This window comes from Lupinus angustifolius, chromosome LG06 (assembly GCF_001865875.1).
Source record: "Lupinus angustifolius cultivar Tanjil chromosome LG06, LupAngTanjil_v1.0, whole genome shotgun sequence".
NCBI classification, from domain to species: Eukaryota; Viridiplantae; Streptophyta; class Magnoliopsida; order Fabales; family Fabaceae; genus Lupinus; species Lupinus angustifolius.
The window spans coordinates 17791793-17809264 of NC_032014.1; the positions used below are offsets into that span (position 1 = coordinate 17791793).

At 35.9% G+C, this 17472-nt stretch overlaps 1 protein-coding gene and 1 pseudogene across 1 annotated transcript in view; one reads left to right on the forward strand and one right to left on the reverse strand.

Annotated features, from left to right (window-relative positions):
- Positions 9099-14383, reverse strand: LOC109350505 (annotated as a pseudogene).
- LOC109350506 overlaps positions 14932-17472 on the forward strand; it is a 2686-nt gene continuing 145 nt past the window's right edge. The window contains exons 1-3 of the mRNA XM_019591737.1: positions 14932-16237; positions 16355-16691; positions 16795-17467. Coding sequence (XP_019447282.1) covers positions 14932-16237; positions 16355-16691; positions 16795-17467 — 2316 coding nt within the window. The remainder of the gene's footprint in view (positions 16238-16354; positions 16692-16794; positions 17468-17472) is intronic.

The following is a 17472-nucleotide window of genomic DNA, read 5'->3' on the forward strand; positions in this document are numbered from 1 at the left end:
GCACTGAATAGTAATTTGAACTTTGCATAAACCAAGTGTGCAACCTGTAGAGGTACCAAGAAAAAGGGAAACGCGTAATACACTAGAGTAAAGTAATAAATTAATTGAGAATTAAAGAAATTTTGACACAGTCCCCGACAGCGGCGCCAAAAACTTGATAGGATAAATCGCAAGTGTACGATTATGTCTTCAAGTAATAAGATATTGATCCCACGAGGACTGGAAAACTCCTTTAATTATAACAATTAATTTATACTTAACTCAAATAAGGAATAAATTGAATTTAGAACAATTTCCAAGAATAATTATGAAAATAATCAAAAAGGATTGAAATCTAATTTAGGAAGAGTTCCTAGGATAAGGGTTATCGTCTTTACACTCGCAAATCCTTGTTTTGCTCCTTTTCATGAACTTTAAGTTGTGAGGGTGAATTGCTCTTTGATATGTGTCATCCTCTCTCGAGCTCCGGCACGTGTACTCCATTGAAGTCACACCTACTCTCATGGTACGATTATCAATCAAATCCTTTACTTGCATCTTTCTATCCAATCGCTTCGTAGCAACCCAAGGTGAATTCTAGAAACCCCCGAGAATCCTAATACTACTCTCGTGAATTAGGATTCTAGTTTGAATAACTGAATGGTCGGATAGTTGGGTTCACCTCTCGGTTCTTCCCTAATGTATCTAAGAGGTGTAATTTGTTGGCGTGACAACTCGTACGAATAAAACTCAGTTTAATGATTCAAATCACAACACTCAATGAAATAGAAGTAAGAACAATTATTTATTGAATGTAAAAGGGCATAGCCCCAATCCTAGAAACAAAATGAATTACTCACGATGTAAAAGAGAAGCCCAAATTCTAAATTAGAGAATTGTAATGTAAAAGAATGTGTAAAATCCTTGAGGAATAACCCTTATTTATCCTAATTACAAAATATTGGGCTAAGCCCAACAAAACAAATCTAATAAATAGGAATATAATATAACATTTATGACTTATTTTGGTCCTTCAATTGTTCTTCGCATAGCCTCAACACTAAATCAATCTTCTTGCACCCAATCTCTACTCTCTTTTTGCTTTAATCCATCCAAACTGCACAAAATAGCTAAAAACATCCGCTCAACCCGAACAAAGAGAAATAAAAGCTAAAAACAATCCTAAAGTCATAATTATGTCCTAAAATGCAATTTAAATGCAATGCAAATGTAGTATAATTTCACACTTATCAGAAGACAACAAGGTTGTCCTACCAAAACAACCCATCACACCTCTATTTTTTCACAACTAACTTTGTTTTGCCAAAATATGTTTCTAGAATTTTTCAGGAGCTTGGAATCATCAAAGGAGTTGATGACTCATGGGAAGCCAAGACAATGTTGACTTGCCTTGAGATTAGACTCATGGATGGCTTAATCAATCAAGTCGTGTTCACTAAATATTGTGCCAAAGCACCTAACATCCAAGTGCAAGGGAAGTATTTGCCTAATGTTGATCTAATGAATGCTGATGATTTGTTTCCATTTGATGTAGGTGAAGAAGGTACAATTTCGAGGTTGAAATCTCTTTAATAAGGAGAGGATGGTGTGAACCCCATAGAGCCTAACCTTGATTAAGATGGCCTTGAAGGCATAAGTGGTCCTATGACTAGGACTAGGGCAAAAAGAGCTCAAAATGCCCTTGGACAACTCATAGGCTTGATCCATGATGATGAGCCAAAAATAGGCCAAGGGGGTCTAAATATGTTCACTAGCATCTTGGTCCATGGTTCTGACTGAGCCAAAGACGGACCAGGCCATGCACACGAGACAGGCCACGGGTCTGGCTCAGGTGCCAAAATTGACCCTGGAACGGAACCATGAGCATTAGGAGCAAGACTTGACAGAGACAACTATGACTGAGTTGTGGTCCATGGCGCACCAAGTGCTGAACCAAGCATTGGGTTTATCTGGCCTGGCCAAGAAATCTGACCGAGGCGCATGCCCATAGCGTGCCGCATCAGGCACTAGTCGTAGCCTGACCGAGTCAGGCCTAGCGAATTTAGTTAGCATTGAACATTTTTAATTTTGATAATAAATGTGTGGGCTAATTTTTTTCAAACACTTAGTTAATATATTTTAAGTGTTTTAATCATAAATCTGCCCATAAATAAAGTACAGTTTGAAAAATGGCTCGTGGATGACCAAGCCAAGCCTAAAAGTGTAACTGACACTTTAATGATTGGACCAACTTGTATTTTTCGTGAACCAAAGTCATTCTAACTTAGTCTAATATTATTTGGCAAGTAAATAAAGACTATTGTAGCCTTTGGGGGAAGATTGCTCGAGGGGAATCAAAATATGACCATGGAGGAGCTTAATGGAGCATTTATGGTACTTAAACACCTAATCTGGACTGTTGGGGCTAAATTCACCTGAGCACATTTCATCCAGAGGAATTCTAAGTCACTTTCAGAGCTGTTGGAGCAAATATGCTCGTGTGGAATTAGCATGTGTTCATTGGAGACCTTAATTGTGCATTAATGGTGCATTATGCACATATTCTAGCCGTTGGCAGCCTACCAACTTGCACCAATGGTATCCTAAGCTATTTAGTGCATGATTAATCATCATTCAGCTGAGGGAATTTCCTTCCTTGACAAAAAGAAATCCTATGCCGAGCACAAGTGCACCCGAGGACCATTAAGAAGGCTTTAACTTCAACAATTCCCATATGCCGAATTAGAAGAATCCTATGGAGTTCATCAAAGCCTAGTCGTGAGCATTATCGAGTCTTCAAGTATCATTCATCATATGACTTAATTGTGAGTCGTGCACTTAAGAAGGAATGGAATCCTATGCTCTTCACAATCCAACTGTGGCATCCAAGGCATCCTAGGCCTAAGTCATTATGTTTGTCTTTCAATTGTAATAAAGCACACGAAATACATGTGCTCATGTCTTTACCATCCGAATGTAGTCTAGTTTAGAAGTAAATTCATTTGGTGTATGGTATCCTATGTTAATATTACCATGCATTAGCCTTATTAGTTTAATGATAGCCACCTGTGGGATCCTAGTGGCTTGCCTATAAATGTAAGACTTTTGCAATGGAATAAACAAGTTAAGTTGAACCATAATTCTTTGTGAATTGAGGATTGTATCCTTGTGAGAGTATTCTCCAAACCTTCGTGGCTGAACTAAGATTAGAAGTTCTTATCAAGAACCAAGTTCTTGTGGCGAGCATCACTTTGGCTTATCAACACCTCAAGTGTTGTGGTGCCTTCACCTCAAATCTATTCCATCTTCTTTTATCCAAGTTCATATTTCCGCTGCCTACTTTATTCTCAAAGCTTTAGTCAACCGTGAGCTTGGGCCAAGCACAAACCAAGATAGATCGTTCAAGAGCATTTTATCCAAGAGGTTCACATCACTCGTTAGGAAACTTGTGAAATAATTCATACTCATGCGTTATTGCATTCATTCTAGCATGTTTTACCTCACTCGTTCCCTCATGAGTCACTTGCAAAGTATCCCACATTTCCTTAGTACCACTACATTGTGAAGCCCGAAAGAAGTCGTCATAAGAGAGTGTGGATGTGATGATATTTTTTACTTTTCAATTGTGTTGTACTTTAGGTTTCTTATCATCTGTCCACAAGCTGTTTGGTTTTTCTTTGGTTTCACCTTCCACTAGGTATAGTGTAATGTGAGGGCCATTTTGAACGGTATCCCAAATATTTGTATCGATAGCCTCAATGAATATTCTCATTCTAAGTTTCAAGTAGGCGTATACCCCTCGCCACTAAAAACCGGAGGGTGGTTGATAGATGAGCCACCGCTACTAAAAGGATAAGTAGAGCCCATGAAGTAAATGCCTAGGATCAATGATCTAAGCGGTTAAGCTAGCACTATCATACTAGCTCTAATACTACTTGTTAGATAATAAGGGCTTACAATCACCTAGAAGGGGGTGGATAGGTGTAGTGGAACACAATTCCCGCTTTTCCGGTTAATAAAGATTCTAAAAATCTAATAGCTTAATGGATTAATATCAGCTCTAATCGATTATTATCATCTTCACTTAATCGATTAACACCAAATTTAACCAAATAACTTGTATCTTCATTTTATTGAAAATGATTTTCTTGCACAAAAAGATAACAGTGATCTACCCAATCTTAGATGCAATTTACCTAATAAATTTATGCTTATATTATTACAAATTCAAAGCATGCATTAAATTTAGTAAGCAAAGTAATATAAGTATGAAAATAGTAGATAAACTGAAATGTAAGTCTCATTTTAGTTATGATCAATTTTAGGTTGTGAGACTTCCATTAAGGTTCACTTATCCTAGACTTTACTCAATCAAATATATTAAGACCTAAGAAAATATAAAAAATACTTAACCCCTAGATTTTTTGAATACTTGAGCTTGAGTGAACTTGAGTCTTGACTTTGACTTTGTTGTTTGTTGATTTGTCCATGTCTTCAAACTTATCCTTGAACTTTCTCTACAACTTTGTCTTCAATATTTGTTGTCAGTCTTTGTCTTCATCAAAATTCATGTGATGTGTGCTTACATATACAATCTGCTCATTGACGTATGCTTGAATTTTCAATCTCCCTTTTTTTTATGATGACAAGCTATTGTTGGATCTGAAAACCCATTGTTGGATTTGCTTGATAACAACCAACTTTGTTTTGCAATTTGCCTTGTTGCTAGTTGATGTGTGTTGCTCCCCTTCAATTTAAGCATAGGGTAATTTATAATTTTCGGAAGCCTTTATAATTGCAACAAACCTGCAAAACATAAACAACAAATTTCTCCCCTTTTTGGCATGACCAAGAAGCAATCATATATATGAAAACTAATAACAAAAGGTAAGGAAAGAATGTATTTTCTATTGATGTTAATCGATTAAATTACAACTTAATCGATTAAGTATGTTAGAAATTGACACAGGAAAGTATTTTACACTGGTCTTAATCGATTATGTCTATTTTTAATTGATTAACCATACTAATATTCCAGACTTCACTTCATATTACATGCTAATTGCAGAATTTAATGTATAATAATATCCAAGTCATAAGATACAGAATAAAGGCAGTATGATCAATGCAACAGATTCAAAACCAAATATTCATTCATTAATCAATGAATTACAAGGCAAGGATAACAAGTACACAATTTCAATGAAAACACAAAAGTGCAATTTAGCATGTCATGTGTGTACAATTCAAAGTACAATTAACAAGTTATGAAATTACAGCGCAAAGACCAACAATTGAGTTTGAGGACAAAATCCAAGATGAACTTTGGAAAAGAAGACAAAATACACGAGGTTGAGGTTTAATAGAACTGAACCCAGAACTGTGCTTGAATCTGTCATGTGACTCAATTTAATCGATTAAATTTTGAGTTAACTGATTAATGGGTTTGAAATTTTAACATAGATAATTCATTATGTCCCCGTTTAATTGATTAAGAATTTGAAAATTTTAGCCCAAGTGATCGATTAAGGACACATGTAATTAATTAATACTCATAGAATATTCCTAGGTATCGATTAAAACACAAAACAATCGATTAAATAAGTCACTTTGATAGATTTTAGCACAATTTATATTACTTTAAGGGTTTTCTAAGTCTCCACTAGAAAGAACCTATCCTAAACACTTAATAAACAGTAAACCAGAGCCAAAACGCATGAAAGCATATACAATCAAGAAAGCATTCACTTATTGGGATAAGTGCGATTATTTAGGATTATCTAGGCATCTAGCATGCATGCAACCACTAAACATAATATCGGACAAAATATATTGATAAAACAATACATAACAGAAAATGTCTCGTCATATAGTTACTTCTTTAGCTCTACCTTTTTCATCCTTATCAAGATAGTAGGAAGTTGATATATATTAATCTTCTTTGGCCTTTCTTCAAGTTATTGATTCTTGTCTTTCTTTTCATGCATTTTAATATTTAGAATGTGCATCCTCATGAGCACCTGCGAAACATTAAACTTACATTTCCTTTCCTCTTTTGGAGATGGCTTATCAACTATTAAATTTTCATAGGCTTTTCAAAAATTGGTCATTGGCCTTAATATAAAGTATGACTTGTTGTATTTTATCATGATTAGAATATCCTAGACATTATTTCTATATTCACTTTCAAATTAAACATGCTTAAAGATCTTACATTTGTTCATAAATGAAGTGTTTGCGTTCAAAAGCATGAAAATGAGAAATATAGAGTTTTTGGCCTTAAAAGTGATTTTTAGGGGTGTCTAAAAAATGTGGCCTCGCTAGGATTTCATGAATAAAATTATCTATATCACTTAAAATATGTAGCACTTGGAGTTAGAAGAGATACCTTATTACATTTTTAGCACAATTCTTCCTAACTTCAACATTTTAGTTGACAATTTTCTCCAAAAGTGCCATTCTCCTTTTCCTTAGGTGATAGGTCAATAAAGCTTGATGTTCTTACCTATCATGTGCCTAGAACATTTGTTGTCCATCTATCATTTGATGTTCATACACCTACAAAACAAGTTTACTTGCAAGTCTTGGGTACCCAAATGATCTTCGGTATCTTGATGTTTGTTACCTTGGGATCTTGTCCCTTAGCAATCCATATATATTGTTCATTTAGAACACCATGCATTCTAATCATGTCCCTTAACAATTCACATATATTGATTAAATAAACCTTAATTGATTTAGGGTTTTCTGAAAAATATACTTCAATGTGATATGAACCTACTACATAATTTGTAAAAGTATGATACATGACTTTGAATGATGTATGATTTAAAACTCTGTTTAATGTATCAAAATCATATGATCCTGTATTTATGCACGTGCATGTAAATCATACATGCATGTAAGTGTCATTTTAGTTATGATCAATTTTAGGTTGTTAGACTTCTATTAAGTTTCACCTAGCCTAAACTGTACCCAATCAAACATCTTAAGACCTAAGAAAATATAAAAACACTTAGCCTCTAGATCTTCTTGAATGCTTGAGCTTGAGTGAAGTTTAGTCTTGACTTTGACTTTGTTGTTTGTTGATATGTTCATGTCTTCAAGATTGTCATTGAACTTTTTCTACAACTTTGTCTTCAATCTTTGTTGACAATCTTTATCTTCATCAAAGTCCATGTGATGCATGTTTGTATATACAATTTGCTCATTGATACATGCTTGTATTTCATATTAGAATCCTTGGACATATCTTGTAAGGAACCATACCTTACTTTGTTCCTTTTGAATGGTCTAACCATGAAATTGGAACATTGTTGGTAGGTTCGAGTGCTCTTTGGAATACAGATGTAGCTTGTAAGTGAACAAATTAAAATAAGTCTTCAATTGATGCAACTTTTACATATGTGATTGGATGCATAAACTTCTTCAACTTCAAATCCTTATCAAAGATTAGACATTCATTTCCATATATTCTTTTATTTGATACTCCTCATTTCTTAATGGTGTTCTCTCAAAGACTTTTATTCTCTTTTCTCATAATTACCCAACTACCATAGTTGAAGAAACTTGAGAGTTCTTCCAGAATTCTCTATGGAGACTTGGGTACACCAAGACTTATTCCTAGAACAATCCATATCAACAATTGTGTGTGATGTAGGGTCTTATATTAACAAGGTGCTTCTTTAGTGTCACAAAATCAAAATAATATTTCATAATTACCCTTAGTTTGCTTATATCATAAGAGCTTAGATTGCCATTTTGAATATTGAAGGGTAAGAGGTTTTTGATTTTGAGAATACAAGAGAGTTCATAATGAAAAAGCCTAATTTGCTTGCATACATTTGAGTTTGGAAGAAACAAGTTAAGGGAATGAAGTAAGGATTTAATTTCTATTATTTCTAACCATTTGTTGCAAGAATGTGAGGTTGTGGCCTAAATGCTTTTCAAATGTGGGCTCTAACTCCATACTTTGAGAGGATTATGGAGAAACAAGCCCAATGAGTCCCATGAAGCCTTGGAACATGGTATGGAAAATATATGGTTTAACATGTACAAGGAAAAAATTAAACCTTTAATTTTGACTTCATATAAGCTGAGAATGTGTGAAAGTAGGATTCAATAACTAGGGAAAGTAGTTCAATCCTTACTCGGTCTTGTAAAATGGTGCATAAAAGATTCTACCTATGTCTATGGATATGATATTAAAATTAGAACCTTTATTTTTGACTTCATAGAATGTGTGAAAGTGATGTGATCTTCAATGGGGGAAGTCGGTTGAGATAATCGCTCTAGTGTAAAGTTTTCAAAGGAAAAATGTTTGAACCGAATGTTCAAAATATAAATGCTAACTTTGGTCAACTGGAACGTGGGATTAATTATGAACACAATGTGAAAGGGATGATGATTGTGATGAATTAGCTCTAGATTAAAGGATAGATGACTACAGAAAATGCCATGTATTCAATTGCTTCAATTAAATTACATGTCATTTTAATAGCTTAGAGTATTAAAATTCTTCAACCAAACACACTCCATGTTATTACAAACAAAAACTCGCTGGAAATGTCACAACCAGCCTGTCACTGTATTCTTAAAGAGACTAAACTGTAATTGTTGGGTGGTATTTGATAATAGTATTTTGATATTACCCAAAAACTTAATTGGGAATTTGGGAATGTATGATTACCATGGTTTCAGTTTAAACGACTTATGTAGTCCTCCTTTCACCTCTTTCTAATCGAATATACTTTTGAAATATCAAATAAATTATCCAGAATGTTTAATACCATCCAAATATGACACTGTAACTTATTCAAACATAACATTCCGAAGAATGATATTCCCGATGGATAAAAAAACATCTTACAGCCTTTTTTCTTCTAAGAAAAACAGCTATATAATAGTTTCCTTTGCATCTAACAAGAGAGCCATAGGTTATAGCTTAAAGTAATTTTCTTTGCAGCTGTAATTTTCCTTTGCATGACCTGCTAAGAAAGCCATAGGTTATAGCTTAAAGTAATGCTCTTGGACAAGGATAACACTCCATCTAACAGGAGTTATCAGGCATAACACTGTCAATTGGGAGCCAAAAATGGCACCAAAACAAGACAGGAGCCTTAAGGTGAAAATATTGTAAATTTAGGCAACTACTTTGCTTCCTCACTTTTTCAGGTAAATTATTTGAAAATAAACCATCATTACAAAACATCTGACATTGTAATGTACGCAACACTAAACAAACTAAAATGTAGTTGCAAGCAGATCAAACAGACCAACAATAAATTAAAATCTGGACACTGTTCCCGCAAAAACTGGGAGAAAGATTTATGTTTCTTAAAAACTCTGGAGAAAACAAAACCAGCTATATTAGTGTCCATAATCATATTGAAACTGAGAACCCCAAAGATGTTGCAGTAAAGTTTTAAAATCAGGTGGTTTTATTGTGCTTATGATAGCAGCAGAAACTGAGTACTTTTGTAGCGCTTTGATCACTCCACGCCTGAATCGATTGCTACCTGCTAAGAGCCTTTCCAGAATTTATGACCAGATTGACCCTAATTACCAATAAATAAAATACACAAAAGTACACCATGGCTCTTACCAGTAAAGTGGGATTAGTATGCTCAAATTCCTAGTAATCATGCTCACGAGAACGGGACCTCTCTGAGTGACGATATCCATGGTCCACATCACGGCTTTTCTCCCTTTCACGTGATTCAGAAGTTGCTCCTTCAGTGTGGTGGCCGTTTTCTATCCCAACATGATCAGGATATTGATTGTAATGGTCACCATGGTTATCTCCATCACCATGTTTACCCTGTGTCCCACAGGATGCTCATACTGGTCATACTAGTCATACTGATCATCATGGTCAGAATTTGCATGCCTATGTCGATGCACAGGTTGGTAACCAAGATCATCCTCAGGTTCATAGTCATTATGTCTAACAGCATGACGGTCTTTCTCATGATTAGATTCAACATGATCATAATCAGTCTTCCTATCAGAGCGTCCTTTGTCATTTTCTTCAACTTCATAATCTCTATCTCTTTCACGATGGTGATCATGTTCTCGATCCCGATCATGATTGCGATCTCGACCACGATCCCGATCACGTGCTCTATGTCGATCATGACCATGTTCTCTCTCTCTTTCCCTATCTCTGTCCTTGTTCCTATCTCAGTCTATGTGGTGCTTGTCCTCTCTATAATCACGATCCTTGGCCCTGTTACTAGAGCGTTCAAGTGACCGCTCCTGTCCTTGATCTCTATCTTTACCTCTTTCACATGATTTTTCTCTGTCCCTGAAATTCTCTCAGCCAATAGCAGTCAAAGTAAATGACTAATAAAACATTGGATGAAAGAACTTTGTTTCAAAATCATTAAAATTTGAAATGTAGGGAAATCATAGCCCCTCTCCTCCTCTCAGGAAATGTCAAGAAACTATTGTATGACCAGCAGCCACTTGAGGAGTACCAAAATCAATTAACTACATCAAATTGAAATAGAAGTAATTAAAACTCTTACTGATCACCATGTCGGTCCTCATGCATTCTAGGTTCTTCAGAACGAGAAGGTCCTGATTGTTGTTGCTCTCTAAATAAGAATGGCATGTCAAAATTTCCCTTCAAGGGGAGAAGACAGAAAGCATCCAACAAATATCTACGGGTAGGGCTATTGGCACTATAAAGTGTCTATCCACAGTCCTCACTATCGATCACATTTGTTTTTAATTTACAAAGCCATGATTGGTTAAGGAGTGTGAATAGGCATTTGAGAGTGCCAATAGCCACACCCATTATGTAGGTGCTCATAAGTCGCAACCATAAGATTTTCTAGTTGAGCAAGCCATATCAAAGGACAGCAAGACATGTTATTGTGGATTACACAAGAAAAACTACCATGATAATTTGTAATATGAGGTTCTGATAAAGTCATAACAATCAGTTTTGCTAGTTGAGCAAAGTAAAAAAAACAGCAGACAAGAAATGTTATTGCATATGATCTCTCTACGCAAAAAAGATTATCATTTCCTGGAAAAGTGAACTACTAATACTTCTGAAGGGTTGAGGAATGTATTGTTGCAAATGTATTGTAATGTTATTCCATACTACACACGAAAAATCATAGAATCCCATAGCCCACCAAGTTAGGAATGTATTGTTGCAAATGTCATACATATTACAAAATAATGTATAACAATCAACGACCTTGTCGGTTTTCACTTCACTAGTTAATTTTACTTCAGGTTATTGGGAAAATCCCAAAAGGTTTAAAATAAGCAAGGAGTGATGTTAAATTAAAATGTTGCAGTTAGAGCATTTACAGATTTACCTCCTAGAATGCCGCTGATTAACTTCTTCACCTCCCACTCTAGTGGTGCCAAGGCCACCACCTAGACAGCGAGGTTGCCATTTTGGAACAGTCCTCCCACATTCAACATCAACAAGCACTCTTCTGGCCTCAACTTTCCTACCATCAGCTTGTTTATAAGCAGTTGCAAAATTAACAAAAAAACTATAAAAATGGCATATACGTAATAACAGGCAAACCACAATAAAAACACTATCAACCTTTCATGTCTCTTGTGTGTAGGTATTCAATGAATGCATAACCCTTGGGCTTATTCGTCACGCTATCAGCAACCAACCGTACCTAAATCATAAGAAATTGGAAAGAGAAAATAGTAAGAAGGGAACAATCTGGCCTTGACCTTACAAAAATATAATATGAAACATGTTCTCTCACCTTAGTTAACTAAAATACAACCTAAATAAAGACTATTATTATAAACCTAAAATGTCACAGCAGACAGGCACTATGCCTAATGAGTTGTGCTTACCTTTTAATCACAGCTCCTATCTCAAGATACATCACCACCAGCAACAACTGCGGAAAACTGATGTATTTGGGGCCAATTAACCAGTTGTTGACTAGTGTCCCCTTACCAAGTATACTTACTTTAAGTTGATAAAATAAAAACAACTATTGGTAATATAGAAAATACCATGAAATCTTCTCAACGGCGAATTTGGTTTTGGTGGCCTTTAAAGCAAAAAATAAAGTTTGGGGAATGTTAACAAGTTCCCTTAGGATAAGGAAGCTAAAAAAATAAATTTTCATCGAGTAGTGTTGTATTTGATACATTAAAAAGTGGTATGTGCCTGTTCCCAATAAAAACTTAATTTTTATTGCTTCCTTTGGCACTAGTTAACATGACCCATAAAGTTTTGGCAACATCAAAGGTAGGCTAACTATGAATTTAAACAAGAAGAAGAGATTGCAATACTCCCAACATATTTTTCCCCGTGCAAGAAAAGAACAGAAGTTGTCACTCTCCTTTTCATTATACAAAAACAAAGCCAAAGACAAGACTTCACATCATTGTGTAGCTCAGCGCTTCAACTAAAGTACCAAGCAGGAGGAAGTACTTGAATGGAGTCAGGTTTGATTGAAATTTTAGAATCATTTACCATTTGCAGAATAACATGTTAACCCTTACCAGAGATGTGTATTGAGATGATTAACTGACTTCTATGATAATTACTAGAGACCCAAAGCCCCAAGAGAAACACATCCACATATATTAACAGCAGAGCAAAATGGAACTTAACTAGAAAACAATAAATAAATAAAACCATAAACAACAAATTGGTGGTGCCACCACAATACCACATTTCGAAGTCACTCAGCAATCACAAATGAAATGAGGCTGGTGCATAGCTATGAATGATCAACTTCACAACAAGCGAGTCAGTCATGAGATTCACTTAAATTATAAGCAGTTTCTTCAGATGCAATAGACTGTTATAAAAGTCTACTATTATTAAAGAAAAAGCTGGAATTTAGTTTTACATAATGCATAAAGAAATCTTAGAATTAGATAACGTCTTTCAATGTGCATAACATCTAAAGATGTCAAATAGAAGTATATTTAAAGAGTTTAAAAACATATATGTACAAAACTCTTACCGAAGCCCCTGGGGGTTATTCAAAATTCCTACCCGTTTGATTGCACCATATGACTCAAACTCCCTTTTGATTCTGCTCTCAGTGGACATAACTCTGCTAAAAAATATAACCAATGAGATATGACATGCAATATTCTAATCAAAAGTCTCGCATAAATACGATATTAGAGAAGTAACTCACCAGTTTAGCTACAAACAGTGTCTTGTATGGATCTCCTGATATATTTGGGTCCTTGTGTGGATCATCTGCATAGAATCTGATATAAGAACAGCATCCAGAGAACTTAAATCCACAAATATTAACTAAATCGTAACAATAAAGGAGTCATCACATTTTTCAAGCTCCTCTGCAGCCTTTGCAGCTCCCTTCTCTACAAGAAGTTTGTGTATTCTCGCTTTTTTTTCTGCCTGTGTTCACCAAAACAGATCAACACAAGGGGGACCAAACAGTGGTGCTTTAAAACATTTTTTACTACGTATTAGCTCTATGAAAAGTAATAGATATTCAGCATGTAACAATTATGTCATTCCACTAAACATTACAATACTCAGTAGTCCCTTGTGTTTTATATAAATTCAAAAACAATCTGAAAAGTGTTGAAGACTTAAGAGGTAAGAGTAATTATATTTTTTAATAAATTTATTGTTTTTGCGCAATGATAAGGTTGTTTTCCTTGTCACCTGGAGGTCTAAGGTTCAAATCCTAGAAACAGCCTATTCGCTTGCGAGGGTAAGGCTACATACACCTACCCTCCCTAGACCCCACTAGGTAGAAGACTCATGAAATGGGCTGCAGCTTTTTTTAATCCATTACACTTAGCATTCAAGCTTGCCATTTTCTACTCATAACGACAGAATATGTATGCAAATGATGTCTTAAAACATCACCATGCAAGTCAGGAGTTTTTACCAAATAAAAGAGCACACAGGCAAAGAAACCTCATGCAAAACCTAAACAATAAAATCTCAGCGATCACAACCAGCGAATAGAATATCGTTAACTCACACCATAGCCTGTTTACCCCATAAATACAAGGTTCTATCTCAATATTTGTCACAAATTAAAAGTAATCAGAATCGTGTTGTCTCAAAGGGCAACACAAATAGACAATGTACACAATAGTGTAGGAGAACATTAGAAGAATCAGATGAAGAAACAAAAGTTTCACTCTGTTCATTACAAAGTTTCACAGGTGAGGCAAAGCCATAAATAAAATACTGGAGATCTTGTTTCAACATATCAGCAACAAAAAATAGTACTCCTTGTAACAAATCTCCAGAGATAAGCCAGATGTAACAACAATGCGAAATCATGAATTTAAACAAAACGTAGTCAAAATAACTGAATATTGCAGGAGTTTCAGCTACTGGTACAGGTGGAGAATATTCATCATCACCAGGTTCGGCGAACTTGCTTACAAATTGTGCCATCCCTTCATAAAACAAAGATAAAAAATAAAACTACATACATGAATATAAAAAATTAATAATAAAAAGAGCATATAAAACTAATAACAGACACAACAAAAGAATAGAGCCATGGTAAATAAAATAATAAACCTGTTAATGGTGGTGATAGGAGTACACTCCTTAATGTGCCTAAGCCTATTATTAAACATGTGTATTCTAGGAGAAAGAAAAATAATAATTAGGACAGCAGTTTATAATGAATAAATAGAGGTTTACACACCTCTTGTTAAGGGGGAAAAATAATAAGAATAGGAATAACTAAATCATGGGGAGTTCAGTTTTGGTTTCGATTGGTTTGGGAGGGAAATCAGTGTAGTACTTTTCTGTATTTCTTGTAATACTTTCTGCATTCAATAAAATATTACCAACCTAGAATCAATCTGATTCCTTGTTGGGAATTTCTATATTGTTTATCTACTTACAAATTCTGAAATAATACCAGTTCTAACACTGGTATCAGAGCACCGATCTGGTGCCCTAAGAACACGCTGCAATTCTGTTTTATGCGCATGGTATTGACGAGAAGCATGGTTAGAAATTCGGATGACTGGATTCAAGAACGAGAGGAGTTGCGACGGAAAAGGGAAGAACAGAGAACTCGTCTGGAACTGTATGAGGCCAGGACGAAGCGTTTGGAGGAAGCATTGGTTGCACTAACCGAGAGACATAGAATTCCTAATTGGCATGATGAAGGCAGTGGAATAGGAGGAGAAAGTGAAAATCATGAACAGCGAGGCAGAGAAAAGTGGCGAAAGTTGGAAATTCCAATTTTCTCGGGAGATGATGCTTTTGGATGGACTCAAAGGCTTGAGAGGTATTTTTTACTAAAAGATGTGACGGAGACAGAAAGGATGCAAGCAACATTGGTCGCACTCGAGGGAAAGGCTCTTTGTTGGTACCAATGGTGGAGCCGATGCACTCCAAATCCTACATGGGAAGGGTTCAAATTGGTAGTGGTTAGAAGATTTCAACCTTCTATGGTGCAGAATCCCTTGGAGCAACTCTTAGCTTTGAAACAGTTAGGCACGGTGGAAGAGTATGTGGAAGAATTCGAGAAATTTGTGGGAGCCTTGAGGGAAATTGATCAAGAATTTGTAAGGGGAATTTTCTTGAATGGCCTTAAGGAAGAGATCAAAGCGGAAGTTAAGTTGCATGAGCATCATACACTCTCGGAGGTAATCCAAAAATCTATCATGATTGAGGAAAAGAACCTAATTTTACAAAAGAAAATTATTCCTAACAATTATTCTAGACCCTTGAATTTTGTTAGAAACAATTTTCCTAGTAAATCGGTGACTGTGGAAACTAAAACTGGTTGGGACAAGAGGGCTGAATCTTCTTCGGTTGGAAGTGGACCCACAAATTCAGGTCATATGCAGGCTGCCGACAGTAACCGAAGCAGGGGAGGTGAGTTCAAACACTTAACCGGGGCTGAAATGAGGGAAAAGAGGGAGAAAAGGCTGTGTTTCCGTTGTGACGAGCCTTATTCTAGAGAGCATAGGTGTAAAAATAAGCAATTTCGAATGATCATATTGGAGGAAGATGAAGAGGAGGAAGAAGAGAATAATGATGAACCGTTGGTGGGAAATTTTCATTCTTTGCAATTATCCCTTTGTTCCATGGCTGGACTAACCTCAACTAAGTCTTCGAAGATAAAGGGGTTGTTGAAAGATAGAATAGTAATCATATTGATCGATTGTGGAGCTTCTCACAATTTTATTGCCTCAAATTTAGTAAACAATATGAAGTTGGAGGTGCTGGACTCACCTTCATATATAGTGGAGGTGGGTGATGGACATAAGGTAAGGTGTATGGGTAAATGCCCTAATTTACTGATCAAGCTACAACAAATGGAAGTCATCCAAGATTATTATCTGTTTGAATTGCGGGGAGTAGACATGGTGTTAGGCATGGATTGATTGGCAAGTTTAGGAGAAGTTAAGGCTGATTTTGGCAAGTTGGAACTGACTATAAAGCAAGGACCGAATGTGCATAGACTCATTGGAGATCCAGCTCTTTCCAAATCAGAATTAACATTTGGGGCTTTCATGCAAGTGTTCAAAAAGGAAGGCGAAGGACTAATTTTGCAATGTATAGGGCAAACCAGTTCATCACAACAACCACTTCAAGTTCCAGAAGCAGTTGACAACCTCCTCTCGGAATTCTCAGAAGTATTTGCAGATCTTCAAGACCTACCCCCTCAGAGAAAACAAGACCATGCAATACACCTCAAGGAGGGGGCTGAAATTCCTAATTTGAGACCTTATAAGTACCCTCATTATCAAAAGACCGAGATAGAAAGATTGGTGCAAGAGATTAGGAGCCATCAGGCATAGTATCAGCCCTTACTCTAGTCCAATCGTATTGGTCAGAAAGAAAGATGGAGGATGGCGATTTTGTGTGGACTACAGAGCTTTAAATAAGATCATTATTCTAAATAAATTTCCTATTCCTATCATAGAGGAACTTTTGGATGAGATAGGAGGAGCAACCATTTTTACTAAGCTGGATTTAAAGTCTGGTTATCATCAAATCAGGATGCATGAGGGAGATATTGAGAAGACGGCTTTCAGAACACATGAGGGACATTATGAGTTTGTCGTAATGCCTTTCGGCCTTACTAATGCACCTTCCACATTCCAATCTCTTATGAATGAAGTTTTAAGGTCGTTCCTGAGAAAATTTGTGCTCGTATTCTTTGACGACATCCTTATATATAGTAAAGACATGCTTAGTCATGTGGCTCACTTGCAACAGGTGCTACAAGTGTTGCAGACCAACTCATTGAAGGCTAATAAAAAGAAATGCAGTTTCGGTCAGGAAAGTTTGGAATATTTGGGTCATGTGATTTCAGGTCAGGGGGTGGCAGCAGATAAATCGAAGGTAGATGCAATCAATTCATGGCCCCTACCTAAAGAAATAAAAGGGCTTCGTGGTTTTTTAGGCCTAACTGGCTATTACAGGCGGTTTGTTCAAGGTTATGGCAAGCTGGCTAAACCTTTGATAGATTTGTTGAAGAAAGACAATTTCAAATGGACTGAGGAGGCGAC